At 43.3% G+C, this 23,765-nt stretch overlaps 1 protein-coding gene across 1 annotated transcript in view; it reads left to right on the top strand.

Moving 5' to 3' along the window:
* Positions 1-23,765, top strand: part of efnb1 (ephrin-B1) — a 62,150-nt gene that overhangs the window by 23,193 nt on the left and 15,192 nt on the right. The window contains exon 2 of the mRNA XM_028589749.1: positions 1,858-2,135. Within this exon, the coding sequence (XP_028445550.1) occupies positions 1,858-2,135 (278 nt within the window). The remainder of the gene's footprint in view (positions 1-1,857; positions 2,136-23,765) is intronic.

Below are 23,765 nucleotides of genomic sequence, written 5' to 3'. Positions count from 1 at the left end.
TCAGACAATAGTGTGGAAATAACGTCTCACCCGCTCCCAAGCCTTGAACATGAGGTCCTATCCACAAATGCTTTAATGACATCATATGCAGGCAAAAGAGTGTGTGTGTGTGTGTGTGTGTGTGTGTGTGTGTGTGTGTGTGTGTGTGTGTGTGTGTGGGGTGATGGATAGATGGATTTTGACCGGTTTGCTAATTTCATGTTGCATTTATTTCTTTTGTGAATGAAGTCATTTATTTGGTAATGCCCCTGTCCAAGAAGAATGGCCATGAATGTTAAAAAGGCCTTAATCCAATCATGTTCATTTTAATGGGGGGTATTTCATCAGAAAATGGGACTTTTTAAATGATCGTTTCTTACAAAGGCTGGCCGTTTTCCGGTGTTTAACGTCAGAGGAGACACACTCCTCTTTCAGGAGGCCTCACAGTCCTCGCTTCCCCGGGCCTGTCTGAAGAGTCAGTTATTTAGTGGTGAAATGATGTGTGTGATGATGAAATGAGGGGCTGTAGATAAGGTGAGATTACACTCTGAGAGAAAAAAGGGAGGGACAGAGAAAGAGAGAAGCCCAGCCCCTGATGTCTTGTTAAAACGTGAGGGTTTAGAAAGAACAACAAATGCATTGCGCGCTGCTAAATCCTGCTTAAATCCGCTGGCATGGGCAGATCTAGCAGATAGCCCCGCTGCTGTGCTCGCTGTCTGCAGCCACACACACACACACACACACACACACACACACACACACACACACACACACACACACACACACACACACACACACACACACACACACACAAACACACACGTATAAACACACCCGTGGTCAGTCCGGCTGTCTGGGTTAATGCTTGGCTAACTGGGACAGCAGAGCTGAACCATGTTGACATTTTAAGCCTCAAACAAGTCCAGAACAATGATTCAGCCCGTCTGCCCCCCCTACTCCCCCATCAGACCGCAACCTCAGCCCATTTTGCTGACTGACACACACACACACACACACACACACACACACACACACATGCACACACACATGCAGACATGCATAAACATACACACCACTGACCAAACACACTGTAAGTACTCAGTGTACCCCAACCCCCTCTCACACACACACACACACACACACACACACACACACACACACACACACACACACACACACACACACACACACACACACACACACACACACAGACTGGGTTTCCTCCTGTTCCCCACCTTTAATGAGAACGAGAGCTGATCTGAGTGAATTGGCAGCAGAGAGTGAGGTGGAGAGGTACAGTAAGGCCAGATGGATTATCTTAATCCTCCAGTAGATGACCATGGCAGAGGGAAGATGAACCAGGAAGCCTTAACCATCCAGCTGACCCCCACACTCTGTTTTCCTCCAAACACTCGGACCTCTGAAGTAGAAGCAGCATAGATATTATAATAAAGCACAGGTCTTGTATGGAAGTCTAAAAATATGAAAAAATAATCAGTGCATTCTTTGGATGGAATCCCATCTGTAGCCATTTCTGCGGCAGCCATTTTGTGTTGGACCATCTTGTTTCCCTCCTTGCAAACTTTTGGTATGCTTTGATTTGGATCCAAGTATGAAGAGAAACTTTTGAGGATTTGTGTGAAGTGCTCTGTCGACTAACGCTGTACCATGTCAAGCTGCAACATGTAGTGTTTTTATGGGGGTAAATGAACTGAGCTCTGCCTAAAAGTCCATGCCAGACAAATCTAAACCCATAACTCCTATAGCTCAAAGTATTAAGATTGTATAAACTGTTGTTGAATAATGTGGCTCCTTTTCCAGACTTCCTTTATTATGTGTTAGTAACAGTTCATCTTTTTTTTTTCTCTCGTCGCTCAGGTTTGTGGCTGGAAAAGGCCTGGTGATCTACCCAGATATCGGGGACAAGCTGGACATCATCTGTCCCAAAGCGGACCAAGGCAGAGATTATGAGTTCTACAAGCTGTACCTGGTGAAGAGGGAGCAGGCGGAGAGCTGCAGTACAGTCCTCGATCCCAATGTTCTGGTCAACTGTAACAAGCCAGAGAAGGACATCAAGTTCACCATCAAATTTCAGGAGTTCAGCCCCAACTACATGGGCCTGGAGTTCAAGAGGAACGTCAACTACTACATCACCTGTACGTTTGTCTTAAAAGATGATTTATTGTTGATATTTAGCTTTTTAACCTTTATTACAGCAGAGAAGTGAAGAGTAATAATCTGCTTCACACTCAGTTACACACAGTCCCACCTGTATTTTAATGTCCATGGCAACAACTGGAGGTGACGTGCCTTGCTTACAGTACACTGGTTGTTGGCGTTTAGGGAGGTAGAGTTCAGGATACAAACGTACAATCTTGACTGACATTTGCTCAAGTAATACTTTACTTAAATACAATTTTGAGTTGCATTTGCACTTTTTTAACAAAGAAAATATTATATTAGTATATATATATATATATATATATATATATATATATATATATATATATATTATACACAAGACACTTTGTTTTTTAGGACTGTCATTTCATAACAATTTCCTAATCATTTCCTGAAAGTTTCCTGAAAATAACTAGGTACTAATTATTTGGAAAACAGAGACAGTGTTCATTTGGTACACCTCTATTTAATTAATCCCAATGAATTGCTAATGTAACCCAGAGAGTCTTGTAGCTCACACAGCAGCTCAGCTGCAAACATGTGTAATCTGCCCAAAGGCAAGCAAACAGTTCAACACATATGAAGACTTCAGTTTCCAATTATAAATTAAGTTCACAATTATAATATATGTAAATGTAGCTGTATATTTCTGTAATTAGTACAAAATTATATAGTTATTTACTGCAAAATTTCTTGAAAATGATGAGGAAATTGCGGACCTATAAAATGAGGAAATTTTAGAAAGAGGCCATTCTGGATAATGAGTACTTTAACTGATGATACCATAAGCACATTTTGGTGATGATACTTTAGTTGAACTTTGAATGTAGTTTTACTTGTAATTGGGTATTTTTGCTTTGTGGTATCACTATATTTCCTGAAGTAAAAGCTCTGAATACATTCTCTTTACAAAAAGAAAAACAGACACATAGACTTTGTGCACACTTCCTTTCTCATTATTTTTAGACACAGCCTGCCTCTGGGTAATGTATTATTGCTAACTTATCATCTATTAGGTAACAATTGAATTGTAGTTTTGCAGTTAAAATAATATTCTATTACAGTATTTGTGGATCTGTGTTGATCACTAGTTCAACAGAAGGGATCAGAGGAGGGGATGAAGTTGGAAGCACAGCAGCGGCTGGTTTTCTGGTGGGTTTTGGGCTTTCCTCCAGGATTTGCTTTCATCTGTATCCCCCCCGGTCCTGGAGAAGTTTCTGTAAGGGGTGTCTGAGGAGCTGGTGGAGGTGACACCTCAGCAGAGTTTGTCTCTGGACTAGGGTTGGGTAAACGATACTTTTAAAAACGGTGCTGGAACCGATACTTTTTTAAACGACCGTCCGCAACATTTAAGAACGGTTTGTTTATTGCTAAGGCCATATGGTCAAAATTAAATGATTTGATTTGACCGTCTGTGTTGTAGTGGTGTGCGATACTGCAATATTTGGTAGCGATACAATACTAAGTAAATACAGGGCCAGTATCGCCGATACAGATACAATACCAATACTTTTTAATAATTAAGGTGGATGTATCATCAAATTGCTAAATCTGAATGAATTTTCATGACCTTTTAAGTGTTTTTGTGATTTTACCTTTGGATTATTAATTACTTAAAACCCAGGAAAGAATTGTCATATGCTTGACTACATCTGTTGTGTTACCACTGTATCTTACAGCCTTTTTACAAATTATACAGTTTGCCGTTATTTCATTTTTGGCCCGAAAATATCGCCACACAGCGCTCTTCTTCCTCTCTGCTCTGTCTCTGTCCTGCTTGTGTGTGTGTGCTGCTGGCCACCACCAGGCCTGGCTGCTTGCTTGGTTGTTTGCCTGGCGCCACTGAGTCACGTGACGGTACAACATCAAATCACGAGAGGGGAGGAGGAGCAACGTGTTCCTGCTTCGCGCTGTGACACGGACCCAGACAGCCAGGTCGCCTCTCTGATGAAACCACAGCAGTGCATACTGGAGAGAAGCTGAAACTAAAGTATCCATCTCATTACACTATTACTGATCAATATCAACACCAACGTTGGTATTGATATTATCAATATTTGGATCGATCTGCCCACCACTACTGTGTTGTTTTTCTCAGCTGCACACTGTTGGAAGTCCCCCTGTTGGAATCCTCTACACTGAAATACAATCACACTTTACACCGTTTAGCTGTCAGCATTTTAACCGTGTTTAATCCAGCTACTAGCTAACGGTATGCTAATGTTAACGTTACCTGCTGCCAAGTGTAATGTTAACTAGCGTCACATGCAGCGATGCTTCTGATGCCCCTAATGTTGGTTTCGGAGCATCAGAGAGCAGCACAGACATTTCAGTGGCACCGAAATGAGGCACCGAAATCCGCGTTGGTATTCGTTCCGGTAGATACTGGTTGTTAAGGCACCGGTGCCGTATCAGCACCGGGTCTCGATACCCAAACCTACTCTGGACGGGAGGTTGGTTTCTCTGTTTCAGCCGGGCTGGTGGTCAAGCCGTCCTGCACTGCAGTAATGATCAGAGGTTCAGCAGGAATCAGTGGTGGGCTTTAGGTTTTCTTTTAGGTTGGGCTTTTTTTTTTCACCCTCCCTAGCCTGAACGTCAGTAATGGATGGAGGTTCAGCAGGGGGTGTCGGAGAAGCTGGAACCACCGCAGTGGCTGATTCTCTGGTGGGTTCTGGGTCATTCTCCAGGTTCAGCGGGTGTTAGATGAGTTGGCACTTTGGGACACTATTGGACAGCGTAGTATGGAGGTGGGAGCCTCCTTCTGCTTTCCTCTCAGGATCCTGGCTTACTCTTTTGCCACGCTGAGACTTTAGGTCTGTAGGTTACAGTCATTAAAATATATTTTTCAAAACCCTTAAGAATATCACAGACATATTAAAACCACTGTAGTTTAACTATTAATACATTTGTGTCAAATGTAACTCAAATTTAAGGCCTATGGGGAGTTAAAGCGCCCATATTATGCTCATTTTCAGGTTCATAATTGTATTTTAAGGTTGTACCAGAATAGGTTTACATGGTTTAATTTTCAAAAAACACCATATTTTTGTTGTACTGCACAGCTCTCTCTCACTGCTGCAGATCATCTGTTCACCTGGTCTCTGTTTTAGCTACAGAGTGAGACCTCTTTTCTTCTTCTTCTGTACTATCTTTAATTGCCCTGCACATGCGCATTAGCTCAGATCGTAGATCATGTCAGCTAGCTAGCTCCATAGACAGTAAAAGAAAGGCTGTTTCTCCATCTTCAGTCAGTTACAAGGCAGGATTAGCTGGGAGACTTCTTCTAAACGAGGGCGCACATGGAAGTAGTTCTTTTGTAGATTATGGTGAACTTGTGTGTGTTGTAACAGTGCTTTGCTATTGAGAACGAGGTAGCATGCTAGCACGCTAACGCTAGCATGCTAACGCTAGCATGCTAACGCTAGCATGCTAACGCTAGCATGCTTACGGTTGCGGTTAGCCAGCTCGTTTCGGCTTGTGACGTAGAAAGCCGTGCAGATTTTGAACAGCTCACCCGGAGACTGAAGGCAGGACACATTCAGAAACCGTATCTCACTCAGAACAGCATGGATGTTTTTTTTTTCAAAGTTTGTATGTGTGTGGAAGCACCAGAGACACAAAATAACACCCCCAAATCCCAAAAAAATGTTTTGTTTCATAATATGGGCACTTTAAGGAGCATCCGGCTTCAAACTCATTTACTGCCCATACCTGAACCAAGGAATTATACAGAAGTCCAGTTTTCACATATTATATTATGTGATAACAATTCACTCCAAACTACGCTGCAAATCTTCTCAGGATTCTTGTCTTACGAGCATCAGCAGAGGCTTGGCATCCTCCTCATCAAAATCCTCCAGTTCAGACTCCCAAAGGCTTCATACAGAAACAAAACAGAAGCTTTATTTTTACTGTTACTCTCCACATCATTAGAGTAATATTAGTTCAAGATGTAGTGGTAGGCCGTCTGTATGTCTCAGTAAGTCACTGTTCTCTCAGAGTACTTCTGCTCTGCTCCAAAAGGAAGTGGATCATGTCTTCAGCAGTCACCCGCGCTGGGATCTGTTTTTTCTGCTGAAGCCCGAGGAGTTCCCTCACCAGTGCAATCTAAAAACCATAAAGGAGATAAGTAATCTTTAAACATGGCAAGACAGAGTTTATGAGAATTTACCTGGTGTTTTTTATTAGTGTGGGCTTGGAAGGATAGTTAGCCTGGTTGAGTGGGTCTGGGGAAGGTCCATTCACTGCTCATTTCCAAAGGGGCGTCGCGAACGGATGCCGCTCAAATGCCTCTGGGCGCAATTGGATAGTCCGTCAACCAATCAGACCAACGATCCGGGTGACGTAGCAGTGACAGCGGCATCAACGGGTGGCTGCGCTTCGGTGGCCGCCATGTTGAATGTAAACAAAAAGCTGCTTGCCGTTGCTGCGCTATGGTCATCGTGTAAAGCCCGCCTCAACGGTTGTCATTGGTGCCTCGATTTGGAAAAATTGGAATGGGCTTGAATGGGCTGTTGGCCAGACTGACTTGCAGAGCAAATCTCAAATTTGCCAGAAGTTCTTCAGGGTTTTCCCAGGCTAAAGGATAGTAGGTCTAACCTGCGACTTGTAACTGCTCATATTCCAGCAGAGCTGCAGAGCTCGCTCATATATGATTGAATCAAACACCTTGAAGGAAATAAGATATGTTACTTCAAGTTTTTGTCACATTTTTAAAATAAATCTTAAAATGTTTAAAGTCTAACTTCAGTGAAGACAAAAACTCTTCATACCCTGATGGGTCTGTAGATTCCTCTACTTCCTTTAAGAAACTGATGTGTTTTTGAAAACTGAAATTTATATTTTGTCGCTGTATATAACAGTACAGAACAAACGGTCAAAGTGACAATGTAAATTTCACAGGTATAAAGTTCAACAATAGACTTGAGAGTAATACATGTTTGATCTTGAACGATTCTTTTCTAATTGCCAACAAATCCCATAAAAACAACAATAAATGTATCCAACTATTGCCTGGGAAGCCAAAGTCTAATATAGATAGCTGATACCTCTGCACCATAGAGCTCCATTGTTTTTCAAAAATCTATCAAAAACACATCAATGCTGCAGTGGGTGATATGGCCATTATTACCATGGACCTGGGTTCTGTAGTGTATACTGAGTCAGCTCCCTCATATAGTACACTGTCCTGTTGCTGTAAACTAACTGAAGCACCAAACAAATAAATTTCCAGAAGAATGCAATATTTCTCCTGTTTAAGTAACATTTGCTAAAAACTACAGTGCCCAACTGTTTTAAGAAAGTACTGTCTGACTGACTTTATTTTAAGATTTTTTAAATGAAACAATTTTGTGACCAGTTTTTTAAGATTTACAAATGTAAGCAGGAACAAAAGGGCTTGGGGCTGCCATAGACAATGTAGGGAAGTCAGGCAGTGTTGAGAGACAGACAAACACACTGTTGGTTTTGGTCTTTCAATTGGATTAATTGACAATAAGAAATTATGGAATAATGCCAGCCTTATCATTTGGATCACAAGAGGTTTAAAGCTCCATATAAGCTACAGTTTATCTGAGGCATCAGACAGGTTAGACATTGTTTCTCTAGCTTGTTAGTTCAGTATCTGCATAAGCTAACCTAATTCTAGCTCAGTTCATGATGCAAAAGACGTGAATCAGGCCTTATCTAATTATTACTTCAGTTAGTCATTTCCTACATTTCCTGGAATGACTTGAACAGTTTTGTAAAATCCTAACATGTGCTGGGGTTGATCTGGTCTGAGGATACTGTCAGTTGGGGGGTTCTGTCACATCTGTAATTGATTCCTCTCCAAATCAGTGAAATGATCAGAGATGATGGTGAAATTAGAGATTCATTTTCTAAACTAACATGCAACAAGCTGCCTCATGCCAACAGCACAGTGAGAAGTCAACAAATCCTCTGCAGGCCACAAGAAATAAACTGATCCACTACTCATCTACTCTTATAAAGCATACTATATATTGCTGTTAGATAGACTATGACATAATTTACCCTAATTAGTATTTTAAAATACTCATACTATTTTATTATTATACAATATTCATATCCTCACATTGCTTTTCTTCCCAAATATGGATCTAATGCTTCCTTGGATGAGTTAACTTTATATCTTTTAAAGTTTTAAATGCTTCTGAAGATATAAAGTTTAATGTCTCCTATGTTAAGAAAATAAAAACAAGCTGCTTTATGTTTTATTCTCAAAAGAATAGCTTCTTTACATCATCTCAGGGAAAGAGCCGCGGTAAAATAAATCTCGCATATGGTTTTCCTTTGATCTGGAGCAGTTTAGTCGATATCTGCAAACTCTCCCTCAAAGCCAGAATGCGGGGAAGCATGAAGCTTGTGATGTTATCAAGCGACAATTTTTTTGGGGGGGTCGCTCCTGTGGCAACATATCATGTGGACTTGGAAGTATTTCTTTGAGCTTTATTACACCCACATGTCTGGAGAATACACCTTGGGCTTTTTCGGCGTCTGCTCAAAGTTTTCCTAGCCGGCTGTTAGCGGGGCTGCTCCACATATTGTCTCCTGATTACATCATAAATATTTTAACTAACTATTACTGACATGTGCGTGGGCATGCATCTCAACTACAGTATTATTCCACATCAAAGAGAAAACATTTGCTTTTTTGTGTCTGCTGTATAAAAGCAGTCTTGCTGATGTGTGTATTATGCAAGTGTAAAGAATACTTAGCACTCACAGCGTTTCAGACTGTGAACTCCTAACTAGAGCCAGTTTGAAATCCTTCACGAGGGAGGCTGGCCGTGCAGGATGCAGCCTGATGGTGGATCATCATTAGGCTCATATACTGTAACACTCTCGCGTCAGCAGTAATCAGATGCAGTATTTGTCTTGGTTTTATGTTAATGTTGTTGTCCTTTGCAACAGGAAAAGCTTGCTTTGTTTTTTTTCCACCGGGGCCTGTGCACACACCACGACACACTTCATCTATCATTTAGACAATGGCCATGCGTGGTTTCTGTATGTGTGTAATGTGTGAGTGTGTTTTCCTAAGAAAGCAAGAGAGGGACAGCGAGCACCTGCACCGAACACATTTTTCCTGCTTTTCCCGTACAGTAGAGTCATGTGTTTGTGTGTGTGTTGAGGCCCCTTGAGGCCAGCTTATCCCCTCCTTTAAGATGTGAGTGCATTATCCCACCGTCTCTGCTGGGAATGCGGTCCGGCCAGCAGAGCGGTGTAAATCTGCTCGGCCTATAAAGACCCGGCTTATCTGGCCTGATTAACGGTCAAACGTGGCAGACAACGTTTGACACGAGAAGAAGATACATAGGGAGTGGACATTCCACTGAATCTTCCAACAGTCTTTTTCTTGTCCACCCCCGGTCTCCAATCTGACTCCACGGCTCCGTTTGTCTTTTCCTTGATCATCCCCACCCCCACCCCCACTCCTGCTTCTGCTCCTTCCATGGGGTAGAATAAGCAGCAAAAGGTGTGGGGTAAAGTAAGCAACACATGGTGTGTGTGCGTGTATATTTGTCTGTGTGTGTGTGTGGGTCCCGTGCCTTGCTATCACCACAGGGGATCCCGTCCACTCGGTCCCGTCTATCCCAGCCCAGCTCTGACAGGAGTTGTGGGGGGGTTATAGGTCAAAACTCACGGACAAGGGGTCACGGAAACACAGCAGGGGGTAGGTAATGATAACCCTGCACTGATCTAAACCCCAGACCAGCACCAGCCTGTGCTGTCCATCAGCACCCCCCACCCCCCTGTGTACACACACACACACACACACACACACACACACACACACACACACACACAATATACACCTTCCCGCCCCCCTGGTGTATGAGCGTACAAACTGGTTGTATTTCACTGCGTTGTCTAAACACAGGATATGGAATGAGCTGTTTGTGAGTAAAATGGCTGTGCTATGTTTAGGGGTTTGAGTCAGGAAAGAAGTGATTTTAGACAGGAGCCTTTTGAGGTGAAAGAAATATAATGGAGAAAATGAGCAACAGAGCGGGAAAGAGAGAGAAGGGACAAGCATACCCACACACATATATATACAGACAGTCCCCTGAATGGAGCCAAAAAAAGTCCCTCCATTTTCTCTCCCATTCGCTCCTCATTGAAATAATATACCATGACTGCTCGGTGATATGTTCTCAGTGGTTAGCTGGGCCGGTGAGTCTCTGTTCTATATAAGGGTAAGGCCACAAGGCAGTAAACAGAGGCCGCCTGTCGTCATACACTCCTCTTCTCCCTTGATTTCCAGTGCAGCGGGCAGAGTAAGCCTGATCCCTCCTGACAGCTGTCACTCTTCATCTCAGTGTAGCATCGTGGACTCTGACACACACCGACTTCCCCACCAGAATCCTGCCGCAGTGGAGCACATGCTATCTCACCTCTAGAAGATTGCCTCACTGAAATACATAATGTCTCGCTCGCAAAAAACAGAATAGTTCTTTTCATTTTTGTCACTCTGTTTATATGACTTGCAGGTAAATCCAACTTCCTCCATTTTTTTTTTTAAATCTGGAAACAGAGTGTGACTGATAAGCATTTCATTATTTAAGGATACATTGGTTATTGAAAAAACTTTATTTATTTCCTGACTCCTGGAAAAACAATAGAATATAGCTGACAAACTGTATTTGACACTGTAGGATGATCTTTTTGTGGTGCTCACACCAGACAGGAATAAGGTTAGGAGGCATGTTGCATATGACTAACATTTTGCGTGGGCTCTCGTCTGTATCACTGTTATTTTGTCCTCAACCTAAACATTATGCACCCCTCCATCCAAATATCCTCTCCTCCTCCATTGGGAAATATGCATGCAACACTTAGTTATTCTGCTTTACAGTAAAGGTCAGCTTCATGTCCTCTTATTTATCCTTGAAGAGTTGAAGGTCCCTGGCCCGGCTGAAGCAGATCACAAGATCCTCCCCTGCCCTACATTTTGCGAGGATGTAAACACATGACGTGTGCACTTGCGCGCTCCCACGCAGGTCCTCGCAGTAATAATGCAAGTGAGCTCAGGAACATGCACATATACAAATGAAGGCTTGCACACAGTCCAATAAAATATACAAACGCCGACAGGCTTATAGCTCGATTTGTTGCAATGCAATAACAGTAATCTGATTAGAAAAAAAGTGTTAAATGTCATCTTTTAGAGTTAACATAAAATTACCATAATCAAATTACAGCCTCTCCCAAAAAAAAGGCAGTTGCATTTGTCAGCGGCGCATTTGAAAGACATTTTGATTGTCAGATTACAGAGATGCAAATAAATCACACATTTCTAACGCGCAATTAAATGAATTTTTGTTGAGAAGCAATAACTGTTAACATCTGCTAACCTCCCTCAGTAAAATTCCACTGAAATACTATAATTACAAGCAAGAGACACTGTGCAGGATGTTCCTTTTGCATCGAATGTGGACTCAGAACAAAGGATGTATTGTTTTATTGCATATTTAGCAGGAAAAAAATCGCTTCCAGAACCTGAAATAATGATTAGTGTTGTAGGCAAACATTTCTATCCGTCCTATTTTAAATGCTGTGGTATATGAATCCTGGGATAAAGAAACATAACAGCTGTTGAAGTGGTTGAAAAGAATCATTTTGTATCATTTTTTTTATGCCTTGATTCTGGAGGATATTGTTAAAATAAATTGTCCTCTCATTTATACCGTTACATTTCAATTCGTTCATTTTGTTCCAGTATGTGTGGTGTTTTAATTAGTAAGTTTTCATGAATAGGGAAATGCTTTAAGAATTAGAGAATCAGTTGTGGATTGACTTGAAGTAACTGTCATTGATGTCTCCGATTAGAGTTAAGCCTAAACGGATTTAATTTTCAAAGTAAACCCTGCTAACAGGTCAGGTGGGCACTGGTGAAGCAGCATGGATGAGGAGATTTAACCCCCCCTTCCCCCCTGTTAGTGAGTATAGCTCAGTGTTTATTACAGTGCCGGTGTAATATATGACTTTCTGCTTGCTTTGCAAATCTATCCAGGCTGCCTCTGCTCCTTCTCCGTTGGATATTTCATTCAGAGAGGGTTAGCAGGCACAGCGTTATTGTCGCTGGTTATTGCCTTTCGTTTATTACAGAGGAGTTTGTTTAGAGGGTGGTGGGGGGAGTGGGGAGTGGGGGGGCACGAGGACTTTCTTTTAGACGGAGGGCTGCTCACGTGGCTGTACAAGTGAATGGTTACTATTGGTTACGCCTGAACCTGTCGCTGCTAGATGAAGCTGATATATTCATGTATTCATCTCAATTAGTCCGCTCTGTGCATCTTCAAATGCAGACACTCATCCCTCCTCGGCTGTGCTCCATGCTTATCTTATTAGAATATTTTATCCTGCGTGCGAGTTCTCCCTCCCTCTCTCTCTCTCTTCCTCTCTCCCTCTGTCATCCCTCACTCCATCCTTTTCTTCTTCCATTATTCTGCTCTCACGTACCAAAGCTGTGTGTGTGTGTGTGTGTGTGTGTGTGTGTGTGTGTGTGTGTGTGTGTGTGTGTGTGTGTGTGTGTGTGTGTGTGTGTGTGTGTGTGTGTGTGTGTGTGTGTGTGTGTGTGTGTGTGTGTGTGTGTGTGTGTGTGTGTGTGCTGTGGGAAGTCTGTGTTCAAGTCACTTTTGTTAACTGATAGCTTAGATCTCCTCACAACACACAGACCACAAGAGACCACAGAGCTAACTCTGTAAAACACTGTTCTCAACTAACACAAACTCATTTGCTGAACAACTCTTTTCTCCGTAAGTGTTTTTCAGTTGTTGAAAGTAGCTTCCTTGTTCTCTTTAATTCTCTCCGCAATGCAGAAACCATCTCTGTGGTTTTGCAACCCTAAAATAGCTTCAGGCAAAAGGATAAGAGACATCTTAGGACTTCTGGAAAGATGCATGTTTGGAGTCCATGGTGATTAGGAAAAGTAAAATGTAGGACACAAGAACATGAGCATCATTGTCCATATGGCAAATTGTATCGGACAATGGTGTATCGCTGTTAAAAAAAACCTAAGCGCAGGATAAAACAATGACAGCCCATAATCTAAAACACTCTGGAATTGCATATTTCCCTTTCCATCTGAGATGTCTGAGGTTGTTTGCCCTCTGCTTTGCCAACATATTCTCAGTGTCTTTCTTCTCCGGCCAATAGCTAAGCTCAAATCACAGCTCTCTGTCTTTCAGATGGAGCTCTCTCTCCCTCTCCACCATCCCCAGAACAGTGGTTTCTCTTTTCCAAGGCAGACTCTGAAATGGCTTTGTTTTCCGACAGCCATTCAGTTGCAACCTCAGCCAGGGCCTGCCAAGAAGTCCGCCTCCCCGAGCTGGAGCCCGGACTTGTTTACACAAACTCATTGGAGAAATATGGATGTATAATTATAGAGGTTGTTAGTTTTAATGTCGCATCCGTGCTATGGAAACCACTGCATGCTTGGTCAGCTACGATGAGGGGCGGCTGATGAAACTCTGAGTGGGGATGGCGTGAACATTTCAGCGGAAAGCGTTTTGGGGGGAGAGAGAGAAAAGGAGCTTCTTGATGGAATTGAATCAGCGCTGAGCAAAGCAAACACACATGAATCACAAGGCGGTGATAGAGATTGCTGTGGTTAGTATAAATAGTGCTCTGCAGGCCAGGACCAAGCCCGTTTCTGTGAATTCAGCTCGGTGGCAAAATGTCCATGTTCCATTCCAGCCCGACCACAAGCACAAAAACACAGTTACGGGAGCAGACAACTACACAAGAGGCGTGTGTGTGCACAAACATAAATAAGCACAAAGCCAAATAAGCAAATTCAAAAATATATATACTCATAAGCTCGCAGTAGCATGCAAATAGATGCTCGCACAAAAAACACAATGCATGTCCATCCTCCTGCTCTCTGCACAGATTTGCTTGCGTAATAGAAGCTGCTGTATGCATTGTGCGTTTTGTTAGTGCACATTCAAGAGAATTCTCTTGTAGCTTAGCTGAGCACAAGATATTTTCAGGCAGCGTTCCCATGGGTGTGAAACGTGTGTGCTGGCACAGTGTGTGCATGTGTACCATGATGGATAGACGGATGGATGGGATGCTTAAAAAAACAGCTTCACGTCTTCAAATAAATACGTGTTGTTTTTGCGTTCAGACTGTGCCACCTCTCACGGCGAGTTGATGATTTCGTAGTCGGCGATGGAAAAATGTTACCTCCGGTTCCAAACCCACAGTTTCAATTTCTTTCTCTCTTTCCATTCCTTTCTCCATTTTACTTCTGCAACTTAATCTGTCTCTCTCTCCGCCTTGCCATTCCACCTATTTTCTCTCCTCCTTAGATCCCCACCCCCCCCTCTTCCTCCTCTCCCCATCTCTCCTGCACAGTGACAGATCCTTCAGGAAATTGTTTCGAGTCTGCCAGACATTTTTGTGTTGTAGCTGTTTATTTGTGCTGGGAGCACGGGGGTCGGAGCCCCAGCTTCTCCCCGCTCTCGGACTAGAGGTTAAGCTCCCAAACTCTTTCACCGCCCTGCGCCAAAAAACACTGATCCTCGATCAGCTTGGGTTTACCGTGTAACCGATACCAGGGATGAGGAGAGAGGAGCACCAGAGAGGATGTAATCAGTGTGTGTGTGTGTGTGTGTGTGTGTGTGTCAGCTGCTAGCTTTGTGTGTATTAGGATGTAATCAGCAGCATTTTCTCTGTGGTCTGCTGTGCTCTCTGATTGGGGTTTTGGCAAATAACGGGACAGGGAGGAAAAGTGTGTTTCTTTTCCTGCTTCTTGTGTTGCAGCCTGGCCTCAGAGCCAGAGAAGCCTCGCTGTGGTTTGGAGCCATGCTCACAGCTTTGGCTCTTAACACATCAGCTACATCAGATCCTCTATCTATTATAAATTATATACAGTACTGTACAAAAGTTTTAGGCAGGTATGAAAAAATGCTATAAATTCAGAATGCTTTCAAAATGGAAGTGTTAATAGTTTATTTTCATCAATTAACCAAATGCAGTCAATGAACAGAAGAGAAATCTAAATTAAATCAATATTTGGTGTGACCACCCTTTGCCTTCAAAACCGCATCAGTTCTTCTAGGTACACTTGCACACAGGTTTTGAAGGAACTGGGCTGGTAGGTTGTTCCAAACATCTTGGAGAACTAACCACAGATCTTCTGAGGATGTAGACTTCCTCAGATCATTCTGTCTCTTCATGTTCTCCCAGACAGACTGGATGATGCTGAGATCAGGGCTCTGTGAGGACCATGCCATCACTTGCAGGACTTCTTGTTCTTCTTTACACTAAAGATAGTTCTTAATGACCTTGGCTGTATGTTTGGGGTCATTTTCCTGCTGGAGAATAAATTTGGGGCCAATCATACGCCTCCCTGATGGTATTCCATGATGGATAAGTATCTGCCTGTATTTCTCAGCATTGAGGACACCATTAATCCTGACCAAATCTCCAACTCCATTTGTAGAAATGCAGCCCCAAACTTGCAAGGAACCTCCACCATACTTCACTGTTGCCTGCAGACACTCATTATTGTACCTCTCTCCAGCCCTTCAGCGAACAACCTGCTTTATGCTACAGCCAAATATTTCAAATTTGGACTCATCAGTCCAGAGTACCTGCTGCCATTTTTCTGCACCCCAGTTCCTATGTTTTTGTGTATAGTTGAGTTGCTTGGCCTTGTTTCTATGTCAGAGGTATAGCTTTTTGGCTGCAACTCTTCCATGAAGACCACTTCTGGCCAGACTTCTCCAGACAGTAGATGGGTGTACCTGGGTCCCACTGGTTTCTGCCAGTTCTGAGCTGATGGCACTGCTGGACATCTTCCCATTTCAAAGGGAAATAAGCTTGATGTGTTTTTCATCTGCTGCACTGAGTTTCCTTGGCCGACCACTGTGTCTATGATCCTCAACGTTGCCCGTTTCTTTGTGCTTTTTCAAAAGAGCTTGAACAGCACATCTTGAAACACCAGTCTGCTTTGAAATATTTGTCTGGGAGAGACCTTGCTGATGCAATATAACTACCTATATACTATAATTGGTTGATCATACACCTGACTACAATCCTACAAAATCCATGACTTTTTGCAAGTACCTCTAAGAATTGATGCTGGTTTGAAGGCATAGGGTAGTAACACCAAATATTGATGTGATTTAGGTTGTTTTGGTCGGTCACTTTGCATTTTGTAAATTGATAAAAATAAACAATCATTATTTATATTTTTTAAAGCATTCTTAGTTTACAGCATTTTTTCACACCTGCCTAAGACTTTTGCACAGTACTGTATATCTGACTGTGTGTCTCTCTGCCACCCTGTGCATCTCTATGCCTCTGCATGTGTGCATTAGAGCTGCTCTGACTCGGGTCCCATGTTGGCTGCAGTCAGCTTTGTTCAGTCACCTCCATGTTAACAGGTACAGGAGATTCCCCCAGGGTTTAGGCTCACACATACACACACATTCACACATGCACGGTCACAGGGACACATGTGCGCCCCCCACACACACACACACACGTGCACTGTCCTCTTTCTCGCTCTCTATCTCTGTCTTTGTTCAGCCGCTTGCAGATTTCGTTTTTGCGGACAACAGATGGGCCGACATCGACTCTCTTCTAAATAACAAGTACACTCTCTGTCTCTGACATCTCTCCCTCTCTCTCTGTCCCTCTCACTGTCTTTACTGTCTCTCTGCAATCTTTCTTGCACTGAAACCATTTGGCATTTATTTGTTTCAGTCATTTATCTAGCAGAAATCCCAAACATGAACATATTTTTGCAAGATTTGCCGCTTTTCTCAGTTTAATATAATTGTAAATTAAATATCTGCTATGGGCAAAAAACTAATCTGTCCTTTTCTGTGTTGCTCTGACCTGATCATCACCCAGGTAGCTTCATTACAATGAGGCCAGCACCACACCTGAGCCATAGCACCCATTTTTCTCCTCGCACATTGCATTGCATTGTGCCGTTCCCTCTTACTTAGAATACCTCATTGGGTTTGTTTTGGATTGCCTATTTGCGGACTGAAAGCGCCTGAGCCTGCGGTAAGAGTTATTGTTTGTTTGTTTGAGTCCTATCTTTGATGAGTGTTATTGTGCCGAGGAACACAAGGCTGGCTCAGTTGTCATAACTCTCTTCTGGAGGCCAGATTGAAAAGGTCAGTGAAATGAAGCTCTGCTCTCCACAGAGGATGAATGGACACAGTGTAGGATCTACACACACACACACACACACATGCACACGCACACACAAGCACTGATGAGCCTTACACACATGTATACACACTAAGACATCTAAACTCATTTGCATGAATGCAGACAGAAACACACGTCCCGTTTTATTAACATGCACCAGCACGAGCACCAAGTTCTCTGAGGATTTGTCCTCTGCCCGTTGGTGTTCGTTAACTTGTTCCAGGGCTTTGGCTCTGGTTTCCCTCAGGGGGGACTTTTTGTACAGATTAGCTCTTTAGTCAATCTAGATTTTTGAAGTCTCATGGCCTCTGACATGCTACCACTATCACCCGCCACATTCCGATCCATCCCAGCGCTTCTTTTATCAGGCAGCGCAGGCTGATTTGTGGCTCGTGGACCTTTTAGATCGAGGAGGGCGACTCCTCTTCGGAGTCCAGAGTCCCATATCACCTTTGTAGACGACCACAAAGGCCAGAGAAAAGCCGGAGAGGATCAGTTTTATCATTTGTTGGGATTTAGTGAGTGAACCTTGGTTCACCTTGTGTGATTATCAGTGCAAATGAAGCAAGACAAAAACTTCAGTGAGTCTCCTGCTGAGGAACAAGCTCACTAAGACCTTGTGTGTGCATCTGTCAGCTGATTACACAAGTGTAACCTGACCATACCAATATACCACCCACGAATATGGATGTTTGGAGAAAATACCTGCTGGGATTTATTATAGGCTAATACAAGAGCATTTTAATGGACACAGTGAAGGGATAATCAGATAGTATTGGTGTTATCCTTATCAAGCCAAATGCAAACATTTAAAAAAAAAAAAAATGGTTACTGTGTAAAGTGTCCTAACAAATGTGTAAGACCTATTAGGTGATAGAAAAAGAGTTGTATTAGCTAGTTAGGGCTAATTCAAGAAATTCTTCCCCCATCAATTTTAAAACATTAAATGTACTCATTATTTCTTTCTATGTTGAGATTTATGGACACCTTTTCTGCAGCCACTTCTTAGTAGGGCAGTTACTCTTGACGTTGTCAACAGATACTTGTCTCTTTTGTCCGCATTTCTCTTGGCATTCTCCCCCACTCTCCCCAGTATGAATTATGTTTAATAGAGAGTGAAAATTTAATAATATGCTCCATTTCTTTGTGTATACTTCCGAGAATGTTCTTAACCCTGGGCATGACCAAATTATATGGCTATGGATATGGATAAGGTGTGCAGCTTTTAATTTGAAATAGCAGCAGGAAGTGATCACTTAGTTGAACAGAAGCTCCAATAATGTGTCAAAATGATGGGGGATCAGACACTAGTGGTGCTGCTGTCTGTTAAATTAAATTAAGAGAAATACAGGAGTAAAGAATCTGGACTGATTGTTGGCGTGGGCAGTTAGTGGGCAGTTGGTTGAGAAAAGAGCACACTGATTTCTGTGGTAGGAGAAACACTGGCCATGATGGGATTAATGAAACATTAATGTGGAACTTCCATCTAACAAGGAATGAACTCGGTATACTCATTGTTAGCTACACACGAGCATACAAACAAGCCTTATGCACACATGCGCACACACACACACACACACACACACACACACACACACACACTGGTTAAGCTTGAGATAAACAGTAACTCAGCCACTCCTACATGAACAAAATTAACCTTTAGCTTTTGAGAGTGTGTGTGTGTGTGCTTCAGTATGTGTTGCATCTCTTCTAACCTTTAGCTCTGATAAATAGGAAGGTGAAATGCCATTTTTTTTCCCTCTGACCCAGTTTCCCGTCTGCTTATTTCTCTGAACACGCAACATTTCAGCTGCCATTAGTGCAACGATGCACTGTCTGAGACGGTAATTCAGAGGCAAGTGTGTGTGTAGCTCTAAGGGCGTATTTGTTCACCTGTTAGTTTAGTGTATTCAAGGATGTGTATGTGCCCACCAGGGCTGTGCCAGTTTTTAAAAATAATCGTCTAATTGATCAGGAGCGACAGTCACCGCAAACAGAGATAAATAAATATTTTTTCCTTTTAAGGTTGAGTCTGTGCTTCTAGATGTATGCAACTGCTAGTCATCTGAAGCAAAACAAGCTACTGTAGGCCACTTCTTCAGGCTGTTTTTACTCTGCACGTGATTTGTGTAAACTGTTTTCTGCGGCTGCAGCTCAATGATATCGGTGAAAAGAGCCATTACAGCCAATTAGCTACTCTGTCATTAGGGAGGGTTGTGTGGGCTACTGGCAACTTCTCCACACAGACAACAGAATACATTATAGCTGAAATAGCTGGTAAAGTTGAAATAGCTATCTAAAAATGTTCCGTATTAGCAAAAGCAGTGTCGTGGTTTGCTTGAATTTGTGTGTGAAAAAGTGTGTCAGTGTGGTTATGAAATTAATATTGGATGCTCCGGCTGCTGCCATTGCTTCTCATAACTTTAACACTATATGCAACAGCTTATAGTATTAGAATGCTGTAGGTCCCCCTCCTTCAGGTTACACTGTTTTATTGTGCCAATCGATGTGAAGTCCCCCGGTACACACCTGTCAGATTATGTGGGTTTCGGCTTAGCAGTGTGTGTGCACATTTTGAGCAGGCCTCCTTCATTTTATGTTTGCATGAAGGGGTTGCAGGAGTGCAGGAGAAAGGTTCAGGATGCGATGTACCCAAGATGAGTCTGTCTGCATCTGTCATGTTGGAGTGTGCTCAGTCTGTTCATGTTTGAGACAGATGACTTGCTCTGCTCCCCAAGGTCCTCCTGTTAGTCTGCATCCTTTATCTCCTACTGATCCGTCAGACGGCACCTTTGTTTGTTTGTTTGTGTATAGGCTTGGTTGTATGTATGTGAATATTTCGCATGTGTGGATCCTGCCTTTAATTTTTCTTGCGCACACAGAACAATGTCATCCCATATCATTGTGTGCGCGGACACACAAGGAAGTTTTGTGCCGTGTGCAGGCGTATAAGATTTTTGCAGCATGCTGAGTTGGGAAATTGAAAGTGGAAAGTGCAGCGGTGTAAAAGCTCTGCCCCGCTGGATTCACCAGAGAGGTGACATGCAGACACCCGCAGCTAAATGATGCAGAAGCGCTCGGTGTCTGCAGGTTGGGAGTCTACACAGACACTTTGGGAGCTGCTGACAGGTCCTCTGCAGAGGTTAAAAGCTGTCATAAGTAGTCTTGAAGCACTAGCCCAGTGGTGCTGGCCATAGAAGTCCATAATGCCCGACCTTTGGCTCGGTAATCTGGGACTGTTTTGACTGATGTACAGGGAACACACACACACACACACACACACAATAAAAAATCACCAACATCACCACATATTCCCAAACATTTGTACACATACAAGTTGAAGTACAAATTCACACTCATGCACATATCTGCCCAAGCATGTACACACACTCAAATACACATAAATGCACACACACACACACACACACACACACACACACACACACACACACACACACACACACACACACACACACACACACACACGTATGTATGTACTATATACATAGACATTTGGACAGAGGCCAAAACACACACAACTAGAGATCAGGGGAGAGTAAGAGAGAGGAAGGCTGGCAGACACACACACACACACACACACACACACACACACACACATGCGCACAACCCAATACACACATATGTTTCCTCTGCTTCACAGAGAGAGATCACCTCCCACTTCTTCTTTCCAAACTGAGCTCTCCTCCTCGTCCTCTCAACTCTTCACTTCATCACCTCCTTCCATATTCCCTCACCGACATAAGCTTGCACAGACACCCCAATGCACAGACATACTAACACACACACACACACACACACACACTTGCATGCACACTTCAGACAGATCAGGTCTCACTCCTCCCCGGCTCGCACTCTCTCATCTTCAAAAAAAGGAATCTCCCGCTTCCTCTCCTGCCCCTACTCACCCCGCACTCTTTTTTTCCATCCCCTCTCTAAACACCTCATCCCCACACACACACCTCTGTCCACTTCACCTCCCTCCCTCACACCTCCACAGCACCACTGCTCCTCCTTCCCCCACCCGCTGCTATCCCATAGTGCTCTCTGCTGGAAGGATTTAGAGGTACCCTGTAATTTTGGTGCCGGAGGAGCTCTTAAGTCCTGCCTGATCTTCTGGCTACACTGTGTGTGTGTGTGTGTGTGTGTGTGTGTGTGTGTGTGTGTGTGTGTGTGTGTGTGTGTGTGTGTGTGTGTGTGTGTGTGTGTGTGTGTGTGTGTGTGTGTGTGTGTGTGTGTGTGTGTGTGTTGGGCCAAGTGCTTACACGTCTGTATATTTTTTTTTCATTTCAAGTGTGGTTGTGTGTGTGTAGCCGTGCATGCTTTTGCACTTGTGTGTGTGTGCGTGCATGTAAGAGAGAGCAATTTAATCAGGATGCAGGAGAGGAGCTCCCCCTCTGGCTGTATACTGAAGCAGTGAGCTGAGCAACAGTTGTGTGCACTGGGCCGTTAACCACCTTAAACCTTGACATTAATGCTGCTACCTGCTTACCGTACATGCAGCCGCGCGGCTCCTGGGAACAGGCAGCACGCGGTGATATTAGAGCTGCTGCATGGCGTGGCTTTGCGAAAACTAAACGGGAAAAAGGCAGCATTGTTGAACACGAAGATGAGAATATCAGCTCTATCCACGCACATTACTCTATAACCGCATTTATTCTAACCTAAATTCAATATTGGATTTGCAAAATAGCATGAAAAATGTGCAGCACAAACGTCAAAGATATGACTATTTTATATTGTCTGCCAGGTTTTATTATTGAGAAGAAACATGAGACGAAACCATTGGCCGAGCCAACGCGTCTAATTTATCCGAGATGATATGAAAAGTCAGAGTGAATTTTCTTTGCCGAAGCCAAGCCTACGCGCAGGAGGCTACATGGGTGAGACGACGAGCTAGAGGTTGATTGCTGATTTCCATTTCTATTTCTAGGACAAAGAAATGGCGTACTTATGGGCTTGGACAACTATTTAGATCCATTTCATTCTCCATGGCCTAATACGCAGGATTAGAAAAGGTTCAAAGTGCAAACATCTAGATCCCCCAGTATTATTCCAGTCTGCCAACCTCACTCTGTGTGTGTGTGTGTGTGTGTGTGTGTGTGTGTGTGTGTGTGTGTGTGTGTGTGTGTGTGTGTGTGTGTGTGTGTGTGTGTGTGTGTTTGTGTGTGCTGGTGCATGTGCATGCTTGCATGCATGCCAGATTTGCTGGGGAGGGTTATCTCTGGAATCAGGCCCATAAACCTAATCTAACCCTCTCTGTGCTCATTCAGGAGTGAAATATTTTTGTGCAAATAGCCTCTATTTTCCTTCGCCCCACTTCGACTCGGGTGTGCTAATGTAAACAAAAAGCAAGATAGGAATATCGCAGGTATGAGAAATAGCCACTTCTGTTGTGACACTCTGTTTTTGATACAGACACGCATGCCTGACACGGCTGTGTTTAGCTCCCTGCTTTGCCTCAAATGGATGAAACGGCTCTGTGTGCTGGTGTTTTTCCTTGATGCTAAGTGTGAGTGATCAGATCGTGGTTGTGTCTGTTTATGTATTTAGCTTTTTTTTCCTGAAAATGTGGACATTATTACTGGTGGTTACTGTGACTACCCGACCCCTGCTCAGCTTGTCTAAGTGGAAGTCTGAATGCTGTGCAGAATGGAGGGGGGCGGTGTGTGAAAGGTAGCCAATGAATGTCACCTCTCATCCACTTTCTCATTAAACAACCTGCTCTCTGTCTGTCACATGGGCTGTATCTATCCCCTCGTTTGGTGCTTTGGGCAGATGTTGCGCACGAGAGCATGCACGCGCATGTATAGAAACGACAGCGCATGCACACGTACACACAGCCTATTGCAGTGTATGAAAGCAAGCCCCCTTTGGGCTGGACAGGAATAATAAGCAGCAGATGATTCATGATGGAGATGGGGAATGTATTCAGCAGGACCACCTGAGTGACCTCATTTAGCAGACCTGAGAATAAATATAGACCACCGTGCCGCATTTTAGCCTCGGCTGGTGACGTCTCGGCCAGTCAGCACTGCATCTCCCACTTTTCTCCTTGGAGCACCTAAGGGTGCAATCTTTCCACTCTATCCCGAATGTCCCAGTGAAATCTGTGTGTGTATATGCAAGTATTACTGCATTCACATATGCGTGTTAATGTGCTGGCAGTAGTGGTATATGTGTAGTATTGGAACAGGAGCCTTTGTTGCAGGCCAGCTCTTTCCCCTGTAGGGCTTTCTTTTGGCTGACACATTTGTGCTGTAGATATTTCCCAACATCAACATTTGGCACCTGGTTTCTCTTATGACTTCAGCAGCTGTAGATCTTTTGTTCTCCCAAACTCTGCGGCCAAAGATCCACACCCACAAAGAAAGCCTTAAATCATACAAAAA

Source organism: Perca flavescens, chromosome 10 (genome assembly GCF_004354835.1).
Source record: "Perca flavescens isolate YP-PL-M2 chromosome 10, PFLA_1.0, whole genome shotgun sequence".
In the NCBI taxonomy this organism is placed as follows: domain Eukaryota; kingdom Metazoa; phylum Chordata; class Actinopteri; order Perciformes; family Percidae; genus Perca; species Perca flavescens.
The sequence above is the reverse complement of the archived record's forward strand: the minus strand, read 5'-3'. Positions and strand labels throughout refer to the sequence as shown.